Genomic DNA, 26,280 nt, shown 5'->3' on the forward strand with positions numbered 1-26,280 from the left:
GCCCACAGTAATCTTGGCTATCATTTAATGAAACTAAATACTAGTATAAAGTAACCAAACAGGCAATGATTTCGTCATAAGGCTCACCGGAACGTAGTATCCTTTCTCTATTAACTGACAAGTTACTTGGCGAAGGCTCCTTATTTTGCGAAATATGTTTAATATAACGAACAATACAACGAAACTATTTTATGTGTGATATGTTTTTGATTAAAAATAAAATAAATCAGTGGCACTATATCTATTTTAGATCTACGCCTCAGATTTCTGTATATGTTTCATTATCGCTTGTCAATCTGACATGCTAGTAGGTGATCAGCTTGCTGTGCCTGACACACGCCGTCGACTTTTTGGGTTTAAGGCATTCCGGTTTCCTCGCGATGTTTTCCTTTACCCTATGAGCGAATGCTCAATGCGTACATATATAGAAAGTCCATTGATCAAGGGATCGAACCTACGCCCTCAGTGAATCGCCGAAGCCACTAAGCCAACACAGCACTTAGTTTGTTTGTTTGATTAGATTAGATAAATATTTTTTTAACTAATTAAGAGAATCTGTGGCATTTAAAGATGTTAACCGCCATTTTGATAAAGTGCTTCTCTTGCAACTCGTGCAATTTCAACTTTCAGCAAAACTGATAAGGATTTCCACTAACTTCAGTATTTGTAGATAAATGAAGTTGAAATTAAATTCATTTGAAACCACTATTGAGGAATCTACGAACGCAATATACGCTGTACCATAAATGTAATATTAAAATTAAATACAGTTTAAAGTCGCGACTATATAAAATTAATAAATTATTAACAACGACGTGCGCGGCTTAGTGCTATGTGAAGTTACTGAGATTTCGGGTATATTGGCTTACATGATGTACCTATTACTGTAAATATTAAGAAAATTTGTTTCTTGTTGATTTTTCTTTCCTTCTTAATCCATATCCACGCTGACTCTGTATAAGTGGCTGTAATTCTTAAGTCAGTCTATAGTACGATCGTCTTTTGTTTCTGGTTTTGCATTGATTAAATATTCCTTTACGATTCTTTTACTTACTACTAAGAGGTGATACGATGTATTCGATTTTCAAATATTTCTTAATGTGTATAAAATATTATACAAATTATATTCAGAACTCCATATAAAATATTAGCGTGTATCCTATCATTGTATCTAATCGAAAGTGTAAGGAGAGAAAGTGCAAAACTGCCATCAGTTATGGTTTGTTAGCTGATGCCCGCAGCCTCGTTTGCCTTGAATATGTTAATTTTATTTTTATATCGTATATTTTCATGTATTTAAGATAGCAATAAAATAATATTTTAATGCTCGAAGTGCAGCCATCATAGGCACGAAATGATATGGGTATGGATGATACTGCAGGAACATATGTTAAATCTAATTTCTTCTTTCAGAGCCAGTTCTTCTTGGTGTTATTCCATTCAATAAGCGCCTTGATCTGCGATTGTGGATATCCAAAGTACGTATTTAATTATATATTACTAGCTCGTCAAAATTAATATTTGTGACGTATAGAGTCTGATTTAATTGATTTATCATCAAACAAACAAATTCTACAGAAGGACACAGTTCACTTCACAATACATGGTGAAAAAATCCTCTACCAGAAACATGTGGTCTGTTTTAACTATTCTGGGGTGGTAATATTACAAATGATGACACGAAAGCGCGTCCCGTATGATTCCGGTCAACAGCATCTAAAATATACTTACGGCGTAATAAGTCAAATGAAACGAAAGTATTCGTCGTTCTCATTCTGACCTTATCTGTCAGTTTAAATTGTTCTTCTTTAACTATTATCGCAAGTCATGAATTGTTAGATTAATTTGCACAATGTTTTCGTTCGATAAAAGCGTTTAATCAGTTAAATTCAGAATTGAGTATCGCTACAAATTGCGTATTGGAAATCTGAAGGAGTTTCTAATTGTCTCTATGTAACGGTTGAATCAGATATTGACTGTAAATTCCTGACTTAGAATAAACTTGTAGGTTTATAAGTGATGGCCGGAACGAATTGTACTTTCAAATATGAATAAGTGTGACAAGTGACGACACATACCGTGTTCCTCTTACTATCGGAACTTTGATTTCTATTTGATTCTTGAGTGGTAATTGATTATGACTTTCATTTTGTATACAAATAACAAATACATTATAAAGTTTAATAACGTTTTCATTCAAATTTGGTAGTAAAACTTAATAACATTTATTTTTTCTTTCATTGAATGAGTGCGGTAAAAATTCCGATAATAAATACAGTATTTTTTTAAAGATGAATTCCTGAATCCATATGTATGTTTGTTATAACGACTCCCTACGTAATTTACAGTTTAATATGCAATGTTGGCCTAGGGTCGTAGTCGGGTTTGATCCCCGGCTGTGCACCAATGGATTTTCTTTCTATGTGCGCATTTAACATTCGCTCGAACAGTGAAGGAAAACATCGTGAGGAAACCGGCTTGCATTTAAACACAAAAGGTTGACGGTGTGTGTTACACACAGGAGCCTAAGCCTATTAGATTGACAAAGTACCACATACACAGAAGTTTGAGGCTCCGTCCTAAAAAGGTTGTCGTGCCAGTGATTAATTTTAATTGTAATTATACCAATAATGTTTAGGATATATAGATACAATTAATCAATGACAGTTTTAATTACAATTGATAGTTGACAGATAATGAATAAGTCAATATTGTCTTTCAGGATCATCGCGTCAGGGCTTATACTACATTCATCAATATTCATTGTCCTCTTCATGAACTTCTACATGCATGCCTACAAGCCCGAAAAACCGAAACGCCGAGTCGACTCTTGCAACAACGATATACCCAGTGACCATGCTACAACCAACGGTCATGTTAAATCAGACGTTAATGGTCATGAATATAATTTGAACGGTTCAATAAATGGACTAGCTCTTGATCTAAATTCTAGAACAAATGGAATTAATGGTATTGTAAGACATAAGACTGAGAATGTTATTTCGAAGGGAGGTCTGGAGAGCACATGCGAGAGAAATGCTATTGTAAACGGAGAAATCAAAGAAAAAATACTATAAGTAAAATGGATATTGTAAATATTAATCCCAGACAAATATGTACTGTGATTAAAAATGGACTTTATTGAATCAATAAAACAACGCAGTTATTGTGATTATATCGGTTGTTAAAAAAACCGATTTATATTTGTATAGACGCGTTAATTAGGTTTGGTATAAGTATAGAGAATTTTGTATCGAACAAAATCAATTTGATCAAACTACCTCACTGCAACAGTTAACGATCCGTCCATATGAGATTATTATATTAATGCGTCCCCACTTACGGGGTCTATATCCAAAACACTGTCTGTAATTTCTACGAGTCGTTCCTTAACAGTAGTCACAGTTGAATAAATTATCTTTAATAGTCAGTTTTAACGGTGCTCAATACAATCATGACTTGGGTATCGAGTCTACGACTCGTCATAATTACGGCTAGTAACCTAGCACAAATATAAGGAAATTCTTTAATGTAGCATTATTATTGCGTTGATTTTAGATTTCTTATGTTACAATACCATATAGATTTGTTGTATGCAATGCGAACAGATGAGAGTAAAATTTTAAAGTAGGTATATATATTATCCATATATTGTAAACTAAGGTAAGCTGTAAAAATGTATATAAGTTAACATTAAGAGGAATTACCATTAGGAATGTATACTTTTTGTATAATAAAGTATTATTTTTTTAATATTGTTTATTTCCCTTAAAACTCTAAAAGCCGTTTATTATTGATTATTAGCCGTTAAGCAAGTATCAAGTAAGAAAATTAAATTAAATTTTTGATATATTAAATTTATAACTGAGTGTTATTTATCTCAATTTTTGCCGCGCATTGTAATGGTATCACTTAACATCAGCTGTGCCACCTGCCCGTTTGCTCCCTGTTCAATAATAACAAAAGCAAGCCTGGATTCGTATCGGTAACCCGATATCCTGGAGAGGTTACGGATTAGTTCTTCGCATTATAGAATCTCTTTTTTTTATTGATGTTTAAACAACAAACAACTAGTTATTACTTATTGCCTCTGGCACTTAAGGTAGTTTAAAAGTAATAGTGGTGTTCAGAGCGCCCTCTTGCGGTGAAAGTAACAACTAGTAATCGTTACTACTAGGGTACCTACTGCCTACAGTAGTATTACTGTAACGTGTCAATAGGAGGCGCTTTAAAATATTTTTACTAGTTACACAAACTGAGAATATTAAATAAAAATACCACACCTATTTTAACGCTTGGCTAAATAAAAGATTTTCCTGTAATTGGATGACTAGTTTTTAAATACTTTATTTTGCAATTTAAACTAGTATTGAAATTATTTAAAACATATTATTAGGATCAAGTTAATAAAACTATCGACATGAAAAACATATTATTACTGTGATGAGCCAATAGATGGCGGTTCGAACATTTTTTACATGTTACACAAACTATGAATATTACAATTAGGTAATTTAAAGTTTGGCTAAAGTATTATTTCTAGTGTTAGTTAATGGATGAATGGTTAAATTTAACAAGTTTATATAGTACAGAGATTTATCTAAATTTAAATTATTTATAAGCTATTAATGAAAGGTTATTTCCCACGACTGTACAAAATAAACGCAAGACTAATTAAAACGCAAATCCATGTTTAAAATTAACATTGTGTCAATAACTTTTAGTGACCCTCCGTAAGCCTTAATGAATAAGTGAAATGTCAATAATCCAGACATTCGAGGTTTTTCGACCCTTTAATTTGTTATCCCCAAAATCGAAATGTGGGATAAACCATTGATCAGGAAACCCTGGCCGTAACTCTAATTCATGATACAATTTACAAAAAATGCTTGCAGTAAGCAGACTTATGGTTCAGCATAGACTGGTTTGAAAAGGGTAAGGGTTTGCTGTGGGCGAGACAAATGATTCCGTCAACTTTTGTTCGAGTATGAGTGACAGAGACGGCATACTGTCAGTAGAAATGACACGCGTTTCACTTTACGCAATCATTTCGTAACTTATATGCGTTGTACTAAAAACAATGCTTATAATGATTTTTTCAAGATTTTAATATTTCTCATTATAGATATTTGTTTTTAACATTCATCACTCGGCGTATAAAAAGGTAACTTTATAGTATGTTTACACTAAAGATTCAGTTGTGTCTGTTTATTTACGGTTAAATGTTGAATCGTTGTTTAATAATAAACTAGTTCATTAAACATATTATATTAAACTGGATTTTTTTAATTTACTGAGGCTAAAACAGTAAAATATTGAAGAAATGAACAACAAATAATATGAATTTTATTGACTGAAGATAGCATAAATATATTTAAAGTTTAAAAATAGTCAGCTCTATGTAAAAAAGACAATAACATAAATCAAAATGACATCTATGTCTCTCAAGTAACTTTATGCACAGTGCAAAAAAAAAATATACAAATTTAAACAATCTTTTGTTTAATATATTTTTGTTCATTTGAATGTGGTTTTTACTTTTTTTAAAGATAAACTATTATTTACAGTGAAATAACTAAAAATAATAATTTAACTGCCGCTTCCTAGCCGTAAGAAGCATGTCGTTACAACGTTTCGTGTAATGAAACGTACCGAAGTCTACGTTTTATACACCGGCGACCGGGCAAAAACCCTTCGTACTGGGGGCTGGGTATATTCAGTTTGCCGGATGCGCGCGCCTCGAGCGTATGTGTTTGTCGTATTTCATTGTTCACCTCATACTAAATACAACAATATAACCCAAAAATATTCACACAGATCACCAAAACATTTATAAATATAAAGTGTAAGTGTTAAATGAAGTGCTTTCTGTTATGAATTGTGAAAAAACTGCTATAAATTAGTGGTAATGACAAGAAGCTTTGCACAGCGTCCTAGTATCTTGAATAATGATATAAAACAACATTTTGTACGGCGATAAATCGGTCGTAACTGGGCTGTTTAATCGGTAATGTGCTATCAGACCCAGGGTAAGGATAGGGGTTATTGATATAAAATAAATTTTGAGTGAAATAAGTGTGAGTGTCCCGTATAATATGCTAATCAGAATTTCTTGAAACCGTCATACAAAAACCTCTGCACTAGACACTGCAGTGCGATTTGTGTTGCAAATTTTGAACTCTTAATATTCAAGTTTTGAATATGTTTTAGTAAATTAATGTGCAATATATTTATTAGAGTTTCAACGATTTTATTTATTGTTAACGCTAATATGTAATTTAAAACACACAGGACGTCGTGGTTCCATGTCCGGTTTTTATTTAAATTGTAAGATTGTCCCTCATTATGACTTATTTTTAACCGTCTTCATAAAACACGAAAGAGGTTTACAATTCGAGTGTTTTTAAAAAGCTATTCTTTTTTAATTCCTTTGTTAAATATGCACGAGTTCTTAGTATACATAATGTAATCGTAGTTATTAATGAATTTAAAACATAATAAATTTATTAAAGCTTATATTTCTTTGTCCACACGAAATGTAAACAAAAGAAACAGCTGAAAATTTACTGCGAAATTGTTATTCCTAATAACCAATGGTAAATTCAATATTTTTGACAATATACAATATATTTTTTAACATACAAAAGTAATATATCTTTTTATTATTTAAATACGTCAAGTATGTTTTAAAAATTAAAGTAAAACATTGTAATGTGATTAATTTGTTGAATTACGTAGATATTTTGGTAATACAATTGCGTTTTATGGATAATTGTTTTGTATTTGTAATCGTAAAATTCTTGGTATTACGGTACTAAGTATAATGTATATATAATTAATTTTACCTAAACTGCTAGTTATTTTTTGTGGCTCTTGTAAGGTATTTTTGTTCTTTTCTATAAAAAATCATTTTATATTAGAGGTGAGGAATCAGCTTTTACTTACAAATAGAGCTGTACGCTGAAAGAAGTTGTCTTAAAACATCCGTAAATCGTAGGTATTTCAACGAAATATGCAAGTAATTATATTTTCTTTTTAATTAACTGTCAACTGTTCTTACAAGCGTAACCGAGTTAGTGGTTACTTCCACGATTTTTTCCATTCTATATTTCTAATTAATTATCAAGTCGAGTGAAAACTTTTTAATAGCTTGGCAACTCGGCAACCGGTCACAAGCATTTCTATTCTTCAGTTCCATTTTACAACCATTTCTTATATTATTTGCAAAGTTTTTGCGGCTTTGATTTGAAAATGGAATCTACAACTGCTTTGTGTGTTACATTTATTTTCTTGTCTATTCACGTGCGTAGATAAAAAATATTGGTACGAATTGTAAACCTCCTGGGAACTTCTGGTTAAAATCTGTTAACAAATAGAATCTTTGAAGTGTATTATTACCATTACCAAATATTAAACATTGATTACTTTTAAATATAATTGAATTGCTCCGCCTCCGTGGCTTGGTTACATGACACACACGTCACACATACATGATGGCTTCCGAAGTACTCGGATTAGTACCCAGTTACTTCTCTCGATTAATGACAACTATTATATTCTTCTTTTTCTTCGTTGAGAAAATCGGTGTAGATTTCGGCATTCACTGGCGTCATTATTTTATAGTTCTAAAACCACTTAGTCATTATAGACAGAGGGAATTAGGGTGCATAATTTGGAAACCTAGGCTTATCCTCCACGATGACATTCAACATTTTTGATAACATTTACTTCTAGGCTCTTAGTTGGACATATAGATTTTCTATAGCTATGAATATAACATATGGAACCAACACACATACTAAGAGTTGTTAGTATAGATGTTGCCCTCATTAGAGTTAGAGTTACCAGTGTAAGCTATTAAAACGATAAAAAATAATAAAGGTCTTTCAGGGCCCAGTCCAATTATGGACATAATTATAGGCGACTTAATCCTACTATTACAGTTAATATAATGGACGATTGTAGGTTGCTGTTTCACAGTAAGATGCATCTCACACGGTCTATAATGTAAGGCTTATGAAAAATTATCAAATCCATCGAAAATACGTTTATTACTCAACAATTTAATTTAGTATGAGTCCAAGAAAATCGTGGCTAGAAAATATAATTCGTTTCACTGTATGAAATCTTATGTGAAATGAACTCTCGTTATGGATATTGAAGTGATAAATCAAAGGTATCTGAGAATGGGTGAATAACGTAGGTTCCGGCATAAAATTTATTGTTTAACTATTAACATCACTTGTAGCGTTATTTATTGCACAGAAATAAGGTCATGATAAGATACTAGGTCTTGTGGAATTCGTATTGTTGTCCGACAATAGCGTTTAGAAAATTAATCTTAGGAGAGAAAATGAAGTTTCTGATTTAAATATGTGTGCTTTAGTTAGGAAAGGCTTTCTTTAAGAGTATTTGCAAAGTTCCATTACCAATATGCTATTCGTAACATAGTTCTACATCTTTCTATATACATGATATAATGTAGATAGAATACATATTTATATAATGTATATTATTATTTATACAATATATATAATTACGAATAGAAATATGTATTCTATCTACATTATATCATATATGTATATCTATCCTCACAGCTATTAAATGTTCCTTTACACATGTCATTAAAAAATTATAGTATGTTGGATTGTAAGAGTTGGATATATTATTATAAATTTCAATAACATTTTTAAATTAAATTTATTACATTTATAATCTCTGTTTAGAGCTAAAAGCTACCCGCATTTCTAAAATGTTTTGTTTTTGACACTTTTGACTACTTTCGTAGCTACACCATATAGCGTTACCAATGACAACTAATTAGAAAACATATACCTAGTATATTCCATGAAATAGCTTGAAAACGATGTTACATATACCGAAGTACTTAAAGATTAAAGCATAATACCAGAGAAATAGTAAATGATTCAAAACGAGTTTCAATAAAATAATGCCATAAGAAAAAGTACTGCGCCAGCAGACGTCTGGCCAAAAGAAATAAAAGCATCATGTGGAACCAACAAAAATAAGAACAGAAAACTATTCGTTCAGTACGTCTTATTTCTTTAGCTCCGGAAGTTATCAACAATTCGACCGGTTTTGTTCCATTGGATTGGTATGTTCAAAATAAAAATCAAATCATGTATTCAATGATGGGTTTCATCATTTAGAATTACGATAAAGTAACTTAAAACTACTTCAAATGAAAAGGAGGAAGCGTGGATGTCTCAACTGATTTTTATAAAACTCAGATAAGATTTCCATATTTTTATATACCCTCTTTTTTTAAGTTTAATTATTCATTGTTTCCGGTATAGCATACATTAATGTTAGACTATGGTTCAATCTAATAAAACTATGTAGAGACTGCATTAAAACCAGTTAGTACTTTCGATGATAAGCGTTCCTACTATAAAACAAGTTGGAACTACATTTTTTTATAACAACACTTGTCCGAATTTCTCCCAAAATGATTAAAATAAAATAAAACTACCATCATGGTTTCATGTATCAGAGTGTTGAGTGTATGACTCGATAATGTCACTTTTAAGACAATAAATGATATTTGGACCTGCTCCGTGACTCAATAGTTAATATGGTGTATAGACCGGCGATTATTTCTTAATATAGAAATTTTTTTTATATGAAACAGACATTTCTTCCCCACCGTGGGCTCCGTGAACTCAAATAAATTCCATAAAACCAGTCCAAACACATTTTAAATCGTATAAAATGTATTTTCCATTTAAATAATATCACCCTTCAATGTACTAAACGAGCGCTCAAGCGAAAAAACGGGACCGCTGGTTGCTCTGTCACTTGTGACTGACAGCTGTCAGGTGAATTTGACATTTTATCCTTTACACGAAAGTAACCAATGTCTCCCCACAATAAAGGTTATTTTCCTTAAATATTTATGTTCTATTTTTGTTCCGCGCGTGAGAACGACATCGCTATGTTACTGTTATATCATGCGATTAATTTGTCTTGGTAAATGGGTACTATTTATGTGTTACAGATTTTACAATGTTCAACGTTATTTGAACTTTAGACTTCTAACAGCCGTAATTCTATAATTCGAAAGGTAGCTAAAAATCACTGCATGCTTCTCAGCGGTTTAGGTTAATCATTGCCTACTAATTTCGTAGCTGAAGTATTCTTGAATATTTAACGATTACATATATTTGATAGACCCTGTGTACGGCTATTACGACTATAACGTTGGCAATTTTCACGTTAGATTAGATTTCTAGTTTCCAATTAAAAGTCATAGTGTTCAGGTCATTCGTTCGATTCAGACTGTCTACATCTACTGCAGGACAGGGATTTCCCCTAAATTTAAAGTGGCTTTACTGTGAGGCTCTACTTGACGCACTTAATACATGTATCATGTACTAGTAAACTTTGGTTCTCGTTAATTAGTTTCAATTCAAGAATATTGAGTAATGTTAACCTTTTTTTTCTTGTATATAGCCGTGCATAGCATGTTCTGCGCGTAATTATTTTGTTATAAATAAATCGGCTTTCTTCGAAATTTGCTCTATTTAGGGAACTCTACCTCCACACTTATACACGGAAGTGATTCGCAAACTGTGGCGTTGTGTGAAATAAAGCGAGCTTTTTCGATTCAAATTACCTTTGTCATAATCATAACATGTTTCGGACACATTGAATAGTTATTAGAAGTAGATATGGCAAACGAAGTGGCAAAATGTAGAATAAACACAGAATAGGAGCCGATTTTTTATTGCAGCTACTTACGTTTAAATCAGGACAATTTCCGTAAATGCTAGAGATAAATTAACAACGAATAATGTGGTATAATTCTAACTGTAATATATCTTCGGAATCGTCGTTTTTAGATAAACAAAGTTGGCAAACGTTTAGGAATATGTTATAAATAAATAAATAGCCTTTATTAACAATATTGTGAGTTAAATTTATCTTATTTCTACTTAATTATTAACGAAATTTAGTTAAAGTAAAATGTTATTTTATTATTTCCTATTAGACACCTGTTTCTTGTTCGTCTTAATCGTCTTGCTCGTCTTAGAAATATGTTACTTATATTTAAAAAGCCTTTAGAATGTAAGCTTCTCATAGTTTCGGTCAGGATTTGCTTCGGATGTAATTCTAGACAAGGATTATTTTCGGATTCTAAATCTTTGATTATATGTATCTATTTTATATCATATAATTATAGATCTGTACCGCGAACCTGTATTGTTCTATATTTTTTAATCCCAGGAATATTTGCTTACTTAACTAGTTGCTGTGTATCACATGCCGTATTTTCAAATAGTTTCTATGTTTAAAGTCTGTATATATTTTATTCTTGTCCATATAACTAGCGAGCTGACAAACGGTGTTTGGTTATAATAATTGTTTCTTGCGACAGTTGAAGATTATTATAGTACTAATATCGCTGGTAATTAATAGTGGTTGGTGGTGGAAGGGTGAAAATAACGGGTTGTGTGTAGTTTTAATGAGCCACCCTTATCGCTTAGGCGTATAAAAGTACGACCAGACTCAGACCTATCGAATACATAAAAAAATCATAACAATCTGTCAAGCTAAGGGAGGACTTTAGTTACAAACACGAGAATATATGAGTGGTTCGACGACCTTACTATGGAAACGTCACCAGATAGGTATAATAAAAGAAATGAAACTCTTTGTTTAGAATTCTTTCCAATCAATAGACTTGCATTGATAATGCGACACCACTTTTTGGTGAATTGCATACATTGCTCAAAGTCGTAATATATTAATTAAGTGAACTAGCCATCCTCAAAAGGTCGTCTTTCTGCATAAATTATATCTCTATAGCAGGGAACTCTATAACTGGAGTGCAATTTACATTAATTAGAACTTTATGTTATAACTTATTTCACTTGAGTTTCGAAATCAATATGTTAGGAACTTGATATTAGGGAGGTAAACTTGGGATGAATTCGATGTGATGTTGTATTGGCTACTTATTTCAACTAACTTAATAATGATACAAACGATTTATATATAAATATTATTTATATACAAGTATAAGTAGGTTTAAAATTGCTATCATATTAGCAATGTTCAATTATTTTAATGTACAGATTACAGAACTAACGTGTAAAAATGCCAGTTTGTTTATGGAAGAGATGTTTTCCTTTTATTTTTTTATTATTTATTTATACTTCGTTCCGTTACATATCAAAACAAATAATATAAATTATTACGGATGCAACGGGCGGCCCTATCGCTAACAAACGATCTCTTCCAGGCAACCCTAATAAGGAATAAAAACGAAAAAATAAGTACTTAGGGTAAAGTGCAAGAAGTGTATAACCAAATAATCAAAAATAAAATGACAAGTAACACTAAACAATTATACAATTACCAAAGTTAATCTAGAATAAAACACTGTGCATTAATTCCAATGCAAAAGTTAAAATTGAGCAGGATAGTACATTTGTAGCTTTAAATGAAAATGTATTTTAGAACTTTATAATTCTGAGTTCAATTAACTGGAAGAAATTGCTTATTAGCGACAAACTCCAAGTTGAAATCAACTTTTGTATAAATTATTAGTAAAAATATTAGTCGAATGTAGTCAAAGGTAACTTCCACATGTTATTCAATACACAAAATAATTTAGTTGAAATTGAACGGGAATTAACGAGGGTTGCTATTCCGATCCCTATATTTGTTTCCCTGCTCATAAACATTATTTCAATACATTTTAGTACTCCTAATTGATAATTAATCGTTATATTTGTTATATAAATTTCAAACTAAAATACACGTTTGAAGCTTTCATATAAATTTCGTATGTCGTATTGCCATGTATGAAAATACATTACGTAAAGTTTTTAATTTGAATGGGATTTATTCCTGAGTTCGTGGGTCCTAATTCCGGTTGTAGACCATTTTTTTCCTTATCAAACAGCAATAATCACGTATTCATATACTAATGGATATTTATTTCAGAACTGAAATGTCGTAGGAGACAGGTAACCAGTGTGGCTACTTGCAGCATCAGGAACCACTTATTTATTTCCAACCTTAAAACTAAAATATTTACAACAGCAGGAACGAATTAATGACACAAAATAAAAAAGAGACATCGTTTATAAATTAACGAAATAAAACAAGGAAATATGCTATAACAAATCGAAATCAAATACATTTATTTGGGACGGCACAAAAGATATAAAAGTTCAAACAATAATGATAACAAAAAGACAAAGACAAAGAAAAATATAATAAGGAAACTTAGAAATGATTCGGCATGAAAAGTGGATGTAAATGTTAGAACAAGCTGTGATGCTGAGTAGTACTCTAACGTGGCATTTCCAAAAGCAAGTACCAAAGACGTAACCTAAAAACGAATCCAAAACTTAAAGATTACAGTCAACAGAGTCCACCAAGGATCATTCAAGCAACTATAAATATTAATACACTAAACTTCGTACGACATACCCTTTTCAATCCCGCGTCCAAGTTTGACCCACTTATTTCCGGTTGAGTGAAAACCTCTGAAAGGTGGAATAAAAATCTAGTTGACTGAAATAATTGGTACAGAGCTTGCGAATACATTCACCGTTTCTATGATGTCCTGAAAATGTACCGTAATGACTGGAATATGGGGCAGGGCTCAGGGCTCAAAACTTTTTATTAGTTAAAAGTAATTAGCTGCGTCGACCAAAATTGGTATCATGTGTAACTACGGCAAGACGCGTCCGAATAGCCTATGTTTTGGGCATGTCTTTTTGCACGATTCAAGATCCTATGCCTTGGCTACAAGTAGCGAAACTGATGACGTTGTAATCGTTTTGTATAAAAGTGTAATTTGCAGTGCAGCGACATTTTTAAATAACGACTTGATTATCTTCTTGACGTTTAACTCTTCCAGATTTGTCCATGTCTCCGCTACTGAAATAAATTTATAAACAATTATATTATTATTAAAAACATATATTTTTAATTTGTTTTCAATAGCCAATTATCTTCAATTTTATCTTCAATCCAACCAATCTTTAAGCCAACCTTAGCGAAAACCCCGTAGCATATTCTAATTAGCGATGTAGGCATTATCTTTATAATAATTTTCCTGTCAGCAGATTTCGATTAAGCCTAAGTATTGCTCCAGGCTAAACGCAATCGATTTGTAAGGGATTGATTAGAGATTATCGTTACCATTCCGAACATTAGACAATACATCTACAATCTAGACGAAAACTATCTCGTTCGTAGCAAAGCTTAAAACGTTCCATAGAAAAACATATCCTTAAAGCGAAGTTTGATAATATTTTAAAAAGGTTTACGATAGATACTATAGTTTATCGATTATACTTGTATAAACACATGTATTGTAAGCGATTGATAAGAGATGTTTGTGCGTTTTTTAGCTTTGCTACAAACGGGATAGTTGTCGTCTAGATTGTAGATGTACTGTCTATTGTTATCACTCCTTGTGTTAACGATAGTCTCTTATCAATCGCTTACAAAGCATTTGCATCAAAATGAACATTTTAAAATGTTCACGATGCTCAACATTACATTGTGGGATAAAGGGGTTCTAAAATTATATGTTAACAAAAATTTTAAGTAAGCATTTCAAACCCATTAATAAAATTATTACGTTAAAAAATCAACTTAAATTCCAAGATAATTTTCGGATGTGCGTTCTATAGATGACTATACATTTCCAATACACTAATACCATAGTATTATGTAGCTATGAATTATGATTGCCCGAAGGCTACTACATCTGTTTTCGAGCGACCCCCCCAAGATAACTATACATATATCTCGTACCAATCTTGCCTGAAGCTAGGGAAAGTCGCAAGGCGTGTTACGGTCGTTATGTACATGGATTTTTACTATGTTACAATCAATTTGAATATAATAAAATTTAACTATATAACTGTGCCTTTTTGTCATAAGGTAGGGAAGATATATAGATAGATGTTTAAGTCCCTAGTTGGTCCAGCGGCAGATTTAGTAATAAAGGATTTAAGTTGGCGCTTGGTAGATAATACAGGTGACAGCAGAGCTTGTTTTTTTTTTTTTTTTTTTTTATAAAATAGGGGGCAAACGGGCAGGAGGCTCACCTGATGTTAAGTGATACCGCCGCCCATGGACACTCTCAATGCCAGAGGGCTCGCGAGTGCGTTGCCGGCCTTTTAAGAATTTGTACGCTCTTTTCTTGAAGGACCCTAAGTCGAATTGGTTCGGAAATACTTCAGTGGGCAGCTGGTTCCACATAGCGGTGGTGCGCGGCAAAAATTGCCTTGAGAAACGCTCAGTCGTGGAACGTCGGACGTCGAGGTGATACGGGTGGAATTTTGTATTTTGCCTCGACGTCCGATGCTGAAACTCAGCTGCAGGTATTAATCCGAACAACTCCTCTGAACACTCTCCATGGTAAATGCGGTAGAAGATGCAGAGTGACCCCACATCTCTACGCAACGCCAAAGGATCGAGCCGCTCGGAGAGGGATTGGTCATCGACGATTCGAACCGCTCTTCGTTGGATACGGTCAAGTGGAAGGAGCTGGTACTGGGGAGCCCCCGCCCAGAGGTGAGAACAGTATTCCATGTGGGGCCGTATTTGCGCTTTATAGAGTTGCAAGCGGTGGCCCGGAGTGAAGTACCGTCTCGCCTTGCTGAGCACACCAAGCTTTTTGGAGGCTAATTTAGCCTTTCCCTCCAAATGACCGCGAAACTGAACGTCGTTCGATATGTCAACGCCAAGTATTCCGATGCTGGCTGTGGCTTCAAGAAGAGTGTTTTCGAAAAGAGGAGTAGCGACAAAGGGTATTTTTTTCGCGGAAAACGCGCAAACTTGTGTCTTCTTGGGGTTAAATTGGACTAGGTTTAGTCTACCCCAGTCCGAGACTCCACGTAAAAGAGTTTCGACTTCAGACACAAGTTTGTTCCGGTACTCATCGACAACTGCCCGAGAAATACCTGCCCGGCCAGTGTAAAGAGTATCCCCAGTGCTGTCGTCCGCATAGCAATGAATGTTGCTAAGTTGCAACATGTCATTGATATGCAGAAGAAACAGGGTCGGGGACAGAACACAGCCTTGTGGGACCCCAGCATTCACGGGTTTAAGGTCGGAACATGCTCCGTCGACGACGACCTTGATGCTCCGATCGGCTAGAAAGCTGGAGATCCAGTCGCATAATTTCTCAGGAAGCCCGTAGGCTGGTAGCTTCGAGAGCAGTGCTTTGTGCCACACCCGATCGAAGGCTTTCGCTATGTCCAAACTAACCGCTAGTGCCTCCCCCTTGGACTCAATTGCCTCTGCCCATCTATGAGTAAGGTATACTAGAAGGTCACCAGCTGAACGACCACGACGAAAGCCGTACTGATAATCGCTAATCAGCTGGTGGCCCTCTAGATAACTCAGCCATTGCAGCTGGCCATTAATAATGGATTCCATTATTTTGGAGAACAAGGAGGTTATTGCGATTGGGCGATAGTTGGATGGATCAGTGCGATCTTTTTTAGGGATCGGATGTATCGAAGCGGTCTTCCAGCACTTCGGGACAGTGCCGAGCGAGTACAGGTACCGGAAAAGGCGCGTCAGGACCGGAGCCAACTCAGGAGCACATGTATGCAGCACAATTGGAGGGATACCATCCGGCCCGCTCGACTTATGAATGTCCAAGGAAGATAGTGCTCTGCGAACAGCACGTTGCTGGAATGTGATTTCCGGCATTGAGTTATCACACCGCGAAATCGCCGGTGGTGATCTCCCCCGGTCATCCAAAGTCGAGTTGGACGCAAAGAGACAGCCCAAGAGGTCGGCCTTCTCCTTCGCAGTGTGGGCGAGCGAGTCATCCTCTCTGTGCAGCGGTGGTATCGATGGCTGACAAAAATTCCCTTGTACAGCTTTGGCGAGAGACCAGAAGGCTCGAGTCCCAGAAGGGAGTTGGGCCAATCTCTCGCCAAATCTGGCGATGTGCTCTGACTTTGCCTTAGCGATTTCCCGTTTGAAGGACCTGGAGGCTGAGTTATATGCTTTTTTATGTTCGCTGGTATTGGCATCACGAGATATCGCCGCTTCCGCCCATGCATTAAAGCATTCTCGCTTTCGACGCGATGCCGCCTTGCAAGAACGCTTAAACCAGGGCTGTGACCTGCCACCGATCGGCACCGCAGAGAATGGAATAAAAAGTTCCATGCCCTGCAGAACCACTTCGGCGACAGAGGCAGCGACGGAATCTGGAGCTTCCGACGAAAAGCACATAGGCCCCCAAGGGTAGGACGCAAAGAAAGACCGCATCCCATCCCAATCTGCTGACCGATAGTGCCAAATACGACGACAACCCGAAAAACGGGGCCGAGGAGGGCGCGTAGTAGGCACAGTACTCCGGACCACACAATGATCCGATGAACCCAATGGCGGGTCAACAGAGACTTGATAGGTCTCCGGATGTGAGGTCAGCAGAAGGTCCAACAAAGAGGGTTTATGACCATCCACATCTGGTATTCGCGTAATCGCAGGGACCATTTGTGACAGGTCGTAAGCTAAAGCAAAGTCGTGAAAGGATCTTCCCGCGTGATCGGTGGTTTCCGAACCGAGCCAATCGGCATGGTGAGCGTTAAAATCGCCAAGTATCACGATTTCAGCGGTAGGAACCCCTTCGAGCAGGGAATCTGTAACCAATTGGATGTGCTCAATGAGTCGCTCAGTTTCGGTATTTCCGCTATGGGACCTATACAGGCATGCGTAGAATCGCGGATGGTCATCGCAGTCTACGCGCAGCCAGAGGCTAGATAGGTCCCTTCCTTCAAGCGACCCGAGGCGACGAGAACAGATATCCTCTCTGACGTACACGCAAACTCCCGCCCGCGGCACAAATGAATGTTCCAATTTGTACCCCGGGTAGGAGAGGTAGGAAGTATCAGCCGGGAAGGATATCTGAGTCTCAGTAAGGAAGAATAAGGCCGGCTTCGCAGTTTCGAGGTGAAAGTGAACCGCGTTAAGATTAGAGTTGAGCCCCCTAACATTGGTAAAGTCCACTGAGAGCGTGGAAGGGGATGCCTTCGGTAAATTCTTCCGTTTGCCCCGAGATCGAAACTTATAGTTTTTTGAGCAGTTTTTGCCCACCCCAGAATACGAAGGGCAGCCTGTGCATCCACCACCGAATACTGATTGTTCCGATGATGGACGCTCAGAGGGGGATTCTCCACAGCGGAAACGTGTGGTACCCCCCTGGGGTAATCTCTGTTTAAACTGCATCTTCATATTCTGGGGGAGGGGGGAATTGATGGGCTCCGGGAGTCTCACTCACCGCACGAAACGCGAGTACAATAAGATGAACCTATTGCATCACTTCACGCCGGTTTTCTGTGAGACAGTGGTGGTTCTTTCCTAGCTCAAAGATTTAAGATTGTGACACTGGTAATTTTTATCGCCAGTAAAAAACTTACGTATCCAAACAAAAACTAAAAAGCGAAATGTCTGAATCATGGTTTATTAAAAATCTCAACAAAGCCAGAGACGTCATCTTTTTTTATAAACATTCTAAATGATTTTAAAAGCAGCTGCTAATAGCGGACACGCAAGATGCATTATTTATGTTTTTGTGGTTCCCTTGTATCTCAATACAACGTGATTAACATAAAAAATCTTAACCACAAACACCTGGCACTTAAACCGCATGAAAAACATCTTGAGACTTGATATATTAAATATATAAACATAATTATTTTTATTATAACGTAGGATAATTTTGTCGATTAAGTAATTTAGATTAAAAACGACGATTTTTAGGCCGTTTTCAGGGTATGTATCATTTGCTGTATTGTATGCTTCCTGAATCAATACGTAAAAATGGCTGGCCTGGCCATGCACTCGCGAGGCCTATGGCATTGAGAGTTTCTATGGGCGGCGATATCATGTAACATCAGGTGAGCGGCCTGCACGTTTGCCTTTTTTTTTTAATCTGCCGTTTACTAAGAGGGTATTTCACTTAGTTATTTTTAGGTAAATAATTAATCTTTAAATAAGACTAACGAACGCGCGTCAAAATTCAATACGTTTTTGATGAAAAGAAGACATATTTACGGAAAGTCTGGAGTCTGGATCGTAAGCCGCTTAACAGTTACATTTAAGTTTACATTCAGTTAAAATAATTTTATCAGATTAATATTTTTTATTAATCATAACACGACAAATATTTTCGAATTGTTTTGATGTTTCACGTCCTTCACCTACCATCTCTGTCACCTACCAAGGTTGATTGTACGATTACATTTATTTGAAATACTAAACTAGTCCAGCTATAACTTCAGTTACAAATGAAATTCAATTTTTTTATTTTTTCTTATGAAGTAATGTAATATAATGTAAAATGTATACATATTTATTAAAGTCTTAGCAAAAAATAAAACAACATTATATTGGAAATGACTTGACTTTGATTTATATATATATATATGGCCACAAATATATGGATTTACGCACTGTTTCCAAGGAAAATTTCGCCACTCTTTGCTCCAAAGAAGAGACTTATTGTCGCCGTGTCGTTTAGAGCAGGCCATGTTCTTTAAAACTGACTATAATTTGAAGTCTACAAGGGTTGAGGTTTGGTCTTTTTTTGCTTCCTAATGGGGTTTTGACGAATTCTGGTGACGAACAGCCTTTATAGTAACAGCACGCGGCCCCGATTTCTGGTCTTCGACAGACGAAGTGTTGTTGTATCTGTTGATAGTACGATATACGAACATACGGCTGTCACCAAACTTTTGAAGTGTCTGGAATATGACCGACTGCTCCATACCCACTTTGTGCAAGGCGATCACTAGAATCCTATTTTCTTTAACACGCCATTCCATATTGTATTTTGATAGTTAACACGAAAAAAATATGTGAAAAAGCGCTAAATTGAAAGAAGTTTTTAAAATAATATACGTGTTCCAAATTCAAAATGTTTTCATATATAACAGAACAAAAGGCCAGACTAGGTATACCAATGGCTGTACAATCTTTTAGGTCTGTGCCTCAGCTTTCTGTGTCTGTTTTGTGATCATGTGCATTAAAAAAGTTGATGATCAACCTTCTGTGGTCCGGCACCGTCAACTTTTTGTGTCTAAGGGTCTTAAAGGTTTCGTGACGAGGTTTTTCTACGAGCGAGTGTTGAATGCGCAGATAGACAGAAGTGCATCAATAGTGATGCACAGCCGGGGAACGAACCTACGACTCCAGGGATGAGAGTCGCACGTTGAAGCCACTACGCAAACACAGCTCTGAAAATCATTTTTATAGATATACCGAAACCAAGCTAAAATCTAAAAACTGCTTATCTAAATGAAAAAATGCTATATAAATAACTATTCAACACTATCAATTAAAATAACGCTTTGTCGTGTTAAATTTTAAAACATCATTTGAATGAGATTTTAAAGAATGCGGAACCTTTTAACAACAGTAGAGCTTTTTAATCCCTTGACTAGGTTTATACATTTAAAAGCTTCCAAGCGTAATTTCACAGCCAATTACCCTATAAAAGATTATTGTTATGTATGATAATATCTTCAACATTTCAATACACCCTTCATAAATGTTTACCATTTTCAATTTAAAATCGGCATTCATATTATAAATATTTAGTTAACCAATATATCAATAGAAATTAACATTAACATTTTTATTTTCATAATTGTTTGCGCTGTTTTACTTTGATTTAAATAAAACTTTTAACCGATTTAAGTCACAATAACGTTAATATGACATTTCAATAACCTCTAATCACAATCTCGAATTAAATCTGTTACGTAACAACGTCTGTAATAGCTAAAATATCTAAATAATTATTTAATTAAAATTAAATGTAATAGCGCTTCATATTAAACAAATTTTAGTTAGATTTATCTACAGTTTTTTGGACTAGTACTTTCGTAGACTAAAAACTAGTTTACTGCTATTTATATATTATATATATATTGTTTATAATAACGCCTGTCTTGATAAAATGATGACTATTCAAAAACGTAAAACTAGGTTTTTAAATAACGAGAATGTTTGTTCTTTTGATGTTTGTAAACAACGAATTGCAATATATAAAAAAAGTCCTACAACGCAAGCGTCGATAAAGCCAGTATACATCATACCTGTAAATACCTTATTAGTTATATAACCTGTGGCCGTAATACGCTCCTAAATTCGTGTTCATAACTCGAAATTCCCTGCCTAATAATGTTATTTTTATTCTACCAATAAGCAGATCGCGTGACTTGAGCGAAAGCACTGAAACGTTTCCCGCATTTCTCATAATCGTTATTACAATAACGTACGGTTGAGTTTCGTATGATTCCAAATTGTTTTAGGAAAGTAGATGCATGAATTATGGTGTTCAGTACGTCATTGTCCCGAAAGGCATATGATCGAGTGCTTCATAATGGTTGTTCGCGATGGCTTTTGTCTATTTGTCTAGTAACATTATTTGAAACTTAAGTAAGGTCCCCTCCGTGGAGATCACAAATATTTGTCAACGGCAAGTTTTAGCTTCCAAATAGAAACATGATTTCTATTGGAGAATCATTGCTGTTAGTGGAATAGGAAAGTAATATGTGCGGTTTTTAAATGATAAACATAAAACTACAGCAGTGTTGGCCTAGTGGCTTCCGCGTGTGACCGTCTACCCGATCGATCCCCGGTTCGATCCCCGGCTGTGCACCGATGGACTTATTTCTATGTGCACATTTAACATTCGCTCGAACGGTGAAGGAAAACATCGTAAGGAAACCGGCCTCCTTTAGACTCAAAAAGTCGACGGCGTGTGTCCGGCATATGAGGCTGATGACCCACTAATCCATTAGATTGACGAACGATCATGAAACATATACAGAAATTTGAGGCCCAGTCCGAAAAGGTTGTAGCACCACTGAATTATTGTTTCGTTGACGCGTGTAGTGCATTAAATAAATCTTGGAGGCATAAAAACGCGTTATATACGTACAATATTAAATGATTACATTATTTACATAACTCTATGTTTCTAGTAGTTCCACGCTATCTATTGTTAAAATTATTGTAACATTGCGCTGATTTTTACAAAATTATTGTATTTTATACATAAATAAACTACACTGAATGTTGAAAATCATACGGATCTGATTTCCGGATGTTATTACTTAAGGTCTTGGTCATAAAAACATTACGAATAGAATTGATGACGGTGTCTCTTATTGTTTCTGGGGTTCTACGAAAAAAACAAAAGAAACTTTAAAAAAAGTTAAATAGCTATATTAAAAGGACACTCTACTTATTTACCATCAAGAACTAAATTATTATTCTTATTAGGTGAACAGTTAACATGATATTAAAGTGAAAAAAAACTATTTTTAAAGTTTAAAAATGAAGTGTATAGTTCACTTTTCTGGCCAATGAGATTGTATGGAATATGGCACGGCAGAGGCCGACTACAAGGCACTTTCATAACCAGCCTGAACTGCGCCGTGGAGACAGTTCCGGGCTCATGCTGAGATGGATCTTCTTAGGCTGGCTGGCCAGCTGTGGGCCACTGGGGAACACCGTAAAACAAGATGGTGAGTTAATATTCTAATTTTCCTATGAGTATAAAATTTGTCACGTATTTTTTACATTTTATATGATATGTGCATTCACAATTGAGACACAATGGATCAGGCCACTTATGATCACTTATAATTCATTGAAAACCGTTGCCCATGTAAACCGTGAATAAAGAACCTATGTGAACATAATAGTTTCGAGTTTCTCTCTTTTTATTGTCATAATTTTTTGTTAACTAGGTAATTCCATTTTATTAGACATAGAAGTCAAATGACGTCACCAATAGCTACTGTATAAGCACCTAGTCTGTGTAAAATTCTGAATTTAGGCAGCCATTTCTAGTATGTAACTTTATCGTATAATTTTGAGTATATTTGGCTCCCTTCTTTTATTTAAAATTAAAGGTTTTATCAAAGTCAAAGTCAAAATAATTTATTCATATAGGTAACACAATGTACACTTATGAACGGCAAGAAAGAAATACATAATAAGTGCTTCCAATTTTACATTTACTGCCAGTTCACAAATCAAGGGTGTAGAACGAAAGAGAAGAACTGGCAATAAACTCTCCAACAATGCATTAACTTACCGTTTTTATACATCAAGCACAGAACACACAAATAAGGCCTGCATTAAGGAGTTTTTATTTTAACAGCAGAGCACGTTATATTTTGTTTAAATATTTTCTCTTTCTACGTTATTATGTTTCGTTGCCAACCGTAACGGAGGGCTAGACAGTCACAAAAAACAGTCTTTTGTCTCGCCTACGCCCCTGACAGCAATTAATGTATTTCACCTTTATCATAGCTGAATAGATCTATATAGCTGCCCAAAAAATTCTGCGCTTCATTCGTGTTAACTATCAATTTCAATTACCCTAAAATTGTATGTCGTTATGACATTCATGAAATTTCATAATTAATTTATTTAACTTTTTCTACTGTGATTTAATACAACGATATTTAAAAAAAGCACGCTTTATAAGTTCCCGAAGTGGGGTATTTAATAATATATGTACTTATGTATTTGTAAAATCCATTAAAATCATTAAGAATAATCTGTTGTAGCACACGTAAATTTTATTTTGTTTTATAAAAACGTGAAATCTGACTTATTTCATTTTACTTTACCAGTTTCTCCGGAAATACACGTTTGTGGCAACTTCGTAGCTTTTATAACTTCCCAGACGTCTAGATTTTATGAAGTCTTAAGTAGTGCTGTTTAAGGAAACCTAAAATAACCTTTAAGGTTTTTGAAGACTTCCTACCAAATCATGATGTCTAAAACTCCAAAACCAAAACACTTTCTAGTAAAAGAAAGCGTCGTGTAGACCCCGGCATACCTTAGAAGCAAAGACGGCGTATGTCATAAACAGAAGCCTAATCATCTTCTTGCCTATATAGACACATAAATCTAAGGCCCAGGGCTAGAAGGCTGTAGCGCCACTGGTATTAAAAAACACCACAGTACAAAGTAATTAAGACACATATAATTCAGCAAATAAAAGTTGCTATCTTGTTAATATACGTATAAGCTTAGAACTCCAGAACTTAGAAGTACCAAACGTTTTTGCATCATATTGGATAATATAGAAAATATGCTAAATGTGCTCTTAGCATCTGAAGAAATTGCAAATTCCGACCTTTGTGAACGACTCCGTAAATCATCGATAACGTTAAATTATGCGTTATGATTGATATTCCTTCCAAGTTGACAATACGCACTTTGAAAGATGCTGCAAAATTTGGTATCTGGATTAGATGTAATCCACAAGACTACTACTACTAAACTGTAATGCATTAATAATTGAGAAGATAAATAAATCTGTATTCTTTTCAGTTACTATGAAATGTTACTTCAATTTTGTAGAAAACATGTGAAAACGTCCTCCGAACTCGTGGTAATTGACCCCTCAGAGGTCACGAACCAATAACCTGACCTATCTATCAGCTGTTCATTCAATATATGTAGTAGTAACGAAATAGAGATGTCATTGGAGTCACTCCAATGGGACTAGGCTCAATACAAAATACTGTTACATATTAAGCTTTAAAAGTTCAAAAGGTTCTTGTTACGTAGTATATGCCTCTAGTGCAATACGTATTACTTGTTGGCCCGTTGCTTTGTTGCGCTCAAAGACTTCAATTGAAACGCTATAGATCTGAACAAGCTGCCTCGCTCCGCTGCTCCTAATAAATTGTAACTAGGTTGCTGACTGGGTTCAATTAAAATTCAAAGAAGAAAAAATTACTTTGCCACGATTGAAGACGCTAATTGCATTGGGGAAAACTAAGTTATCCAACACTTGTGGCTTTTTTATTTTTCGAAAATCGATTTCTTTTGTCAGTTACAAAAGCTTCGTTGCGGTGAGTACACGTAAGATTAGATATTATTGTACATGAGTATAATGAAATAATTATTTATAATTATACTTTTAATGCATATTTTACTAAAGATATCGCTCTGCATCATCTACGGCATTTACCAAGAAGAGTATTCAGAGGAGTTAAGACAAACACTTTTTGAACGGATTAAAGCTATGTATTATTATTAAAACTTATAATAATTTACATAATTTTAATTTTTTTTTTAAATAATAATACACAGCTTTAATCCGTTCAAAAAGTGTTTTTCTTAATGTGTAAAAGCTAACAAAAGACAATACTATATTCAGAGGAGTTGTTTGGATTAATACCTGCAGCTGAGTTTCATCATCGGACATCGATGTAGAATCCGAAATTCCATCCGTATCAGCTTGATGTCCAGTTTTTGACGCGCCCCACCTCGCTGTAGAACCAGCTGCTACTAAAGTATTTGCTGAACCAATTCGACTTAGGGTCTTCAAGAAAATGCTTACCCATTCTTAAAAGGCCGACAACAAACTCGCGAGCCCTCTGTCATTGCCCTGAGTCATTTTGTACTTCTATAAAAAAATATATAAAAGGTCTTTGTGTTCTATAAAAGAATAGGAAAGTTCGATTTTTTTTTTAAATACGATTCCGTGCTTCACTTGAGTTAAGATAATATGATCATCAAAATGAAATAAGAACTAACGCCTAATTAAATTTAATTAAAATCTAGTTCTATCTTTGATTATGATCTTTTCTTTCAATTTAAACATCTTGACTTTGAATGTCCATAGAGTCAGAACTGAAAACTGTTTGTTAGTCATAACACCGTTGGCTATAACAATGAAAACATTACGCAATATTATTAAGGATTTCAAAAAATCTTAAAGTAAATGTAATAAGTAATCCTGTACATTTAATTTACAGATTTACATTAATTCTAATAAACCTCATTTTCTTCTAACAGTAAGTTAATTTTTTACCTAAAGTAATCAACTCTAAATTAAAATCTGTAATAGGCCTTAACCTGGGAGGGGGGAATGACAAAGCGTTTGTCATGGAGTCGTTAGGGAGGGACATCACTCAGTGTGTCTCCATCGCTTGCTTTACTTGCCAAGCTAACAATAGAAGCAATAGTACTCAAGATTGCTGGCATTAGAAGGGTGTAACGTATGCCATGTTCAACAAGGTTTACCTATATTAGAGTGATTCTGATCACTCTTCCAATCTGACACCAATCTGTATTTCTGAAAACGTTTAAATATTATTAACCTCTGGTCGAGTCTTAAGAAGGCTTAATTTAATGTACAATAATATCTTACATAAACTCAAGTTTAAAGCATAATTCATGAGCCAGAAAAACCTAAAACAAAACCGATTTTTTATTTGCTCTAAT

General features: G+C 34.8%; 2 protein-coding genes across 12 annotated transcripts in view; both read left to right on the top strand.

Annotated features, from left to right (window-relative positions):
- The window catches only part of LOC123712581 (elongation of very long chain fatty acids protein 7-like), a 45,849-nt gene extending 42,337 nt beyond the window's left edge, over positions 1 to 3,512 (top strand). For all 6 annotated transcript variants that reach the window (XM_045665751.1, XM_045665753.1, XM_045665749.1 and 3 more), the window contains 2 exons: positions 1,414 to 1,478; positions 2,723 to 3,512. In XM_045665751.1, the coding sequence (XP_045521707.1) occupies positions 1,414 to 1,478; positions 2,723 to 3,077 (420 nt within the window). In that variant the 3' untranslated portion in view covers positions 3,078 to 3,512. The remainder of the gene's footprint in view (positions 1 to 1,413; positions 1,479 to 2,722) is intronic.
- A 2,225-nt stretch (positions 3,513 to 5,737) lies between these two features.
- LOC123711934 overlaps positions 5,738 to 26,280 on the top strand; it is a 97,799-nt gene continuing 77,256 nt past the window's right edge. For 2 of the 6 annotated variants that reach the window (XM_045664803.1, XM_045664809.1), the window contains exons 1-2: positions 5,738 to 6,029; positions 22,223 to 22,550. In XM_045664803.1, the coding sequence (XP_045520759.1) occupies positions 22,406 to 22,550 (145 nt within the window). In that variant the 5' untranslated portion in view covers positions 5,738 to 6,029; positions 22,223 to 22,405. The remainder of the gene's footprint in view (positions 6,030 to 22,222; positions 22,551 to 26,280) is intronic. The other 4 variants (XM_045664805.1, XM_045664804.1, XM_045664806.1 and 1 more) reach the window with 4 other exon arrangements.

Source organism: Pieris brassicae, chromosome 7 (genome assembly GCF_905147105.1).
Source record: "Pieris brassicae chromosome 7, ilPieBrab1.1, whole genome shotgun sequence".
Taxonomy (NCBI): domain Eukaryota; kingdom Metazoa; phylum Arthropoda; class Insecta; order Lepidoptera; family Pieridae; genus Pieris; species Pieris brassicae.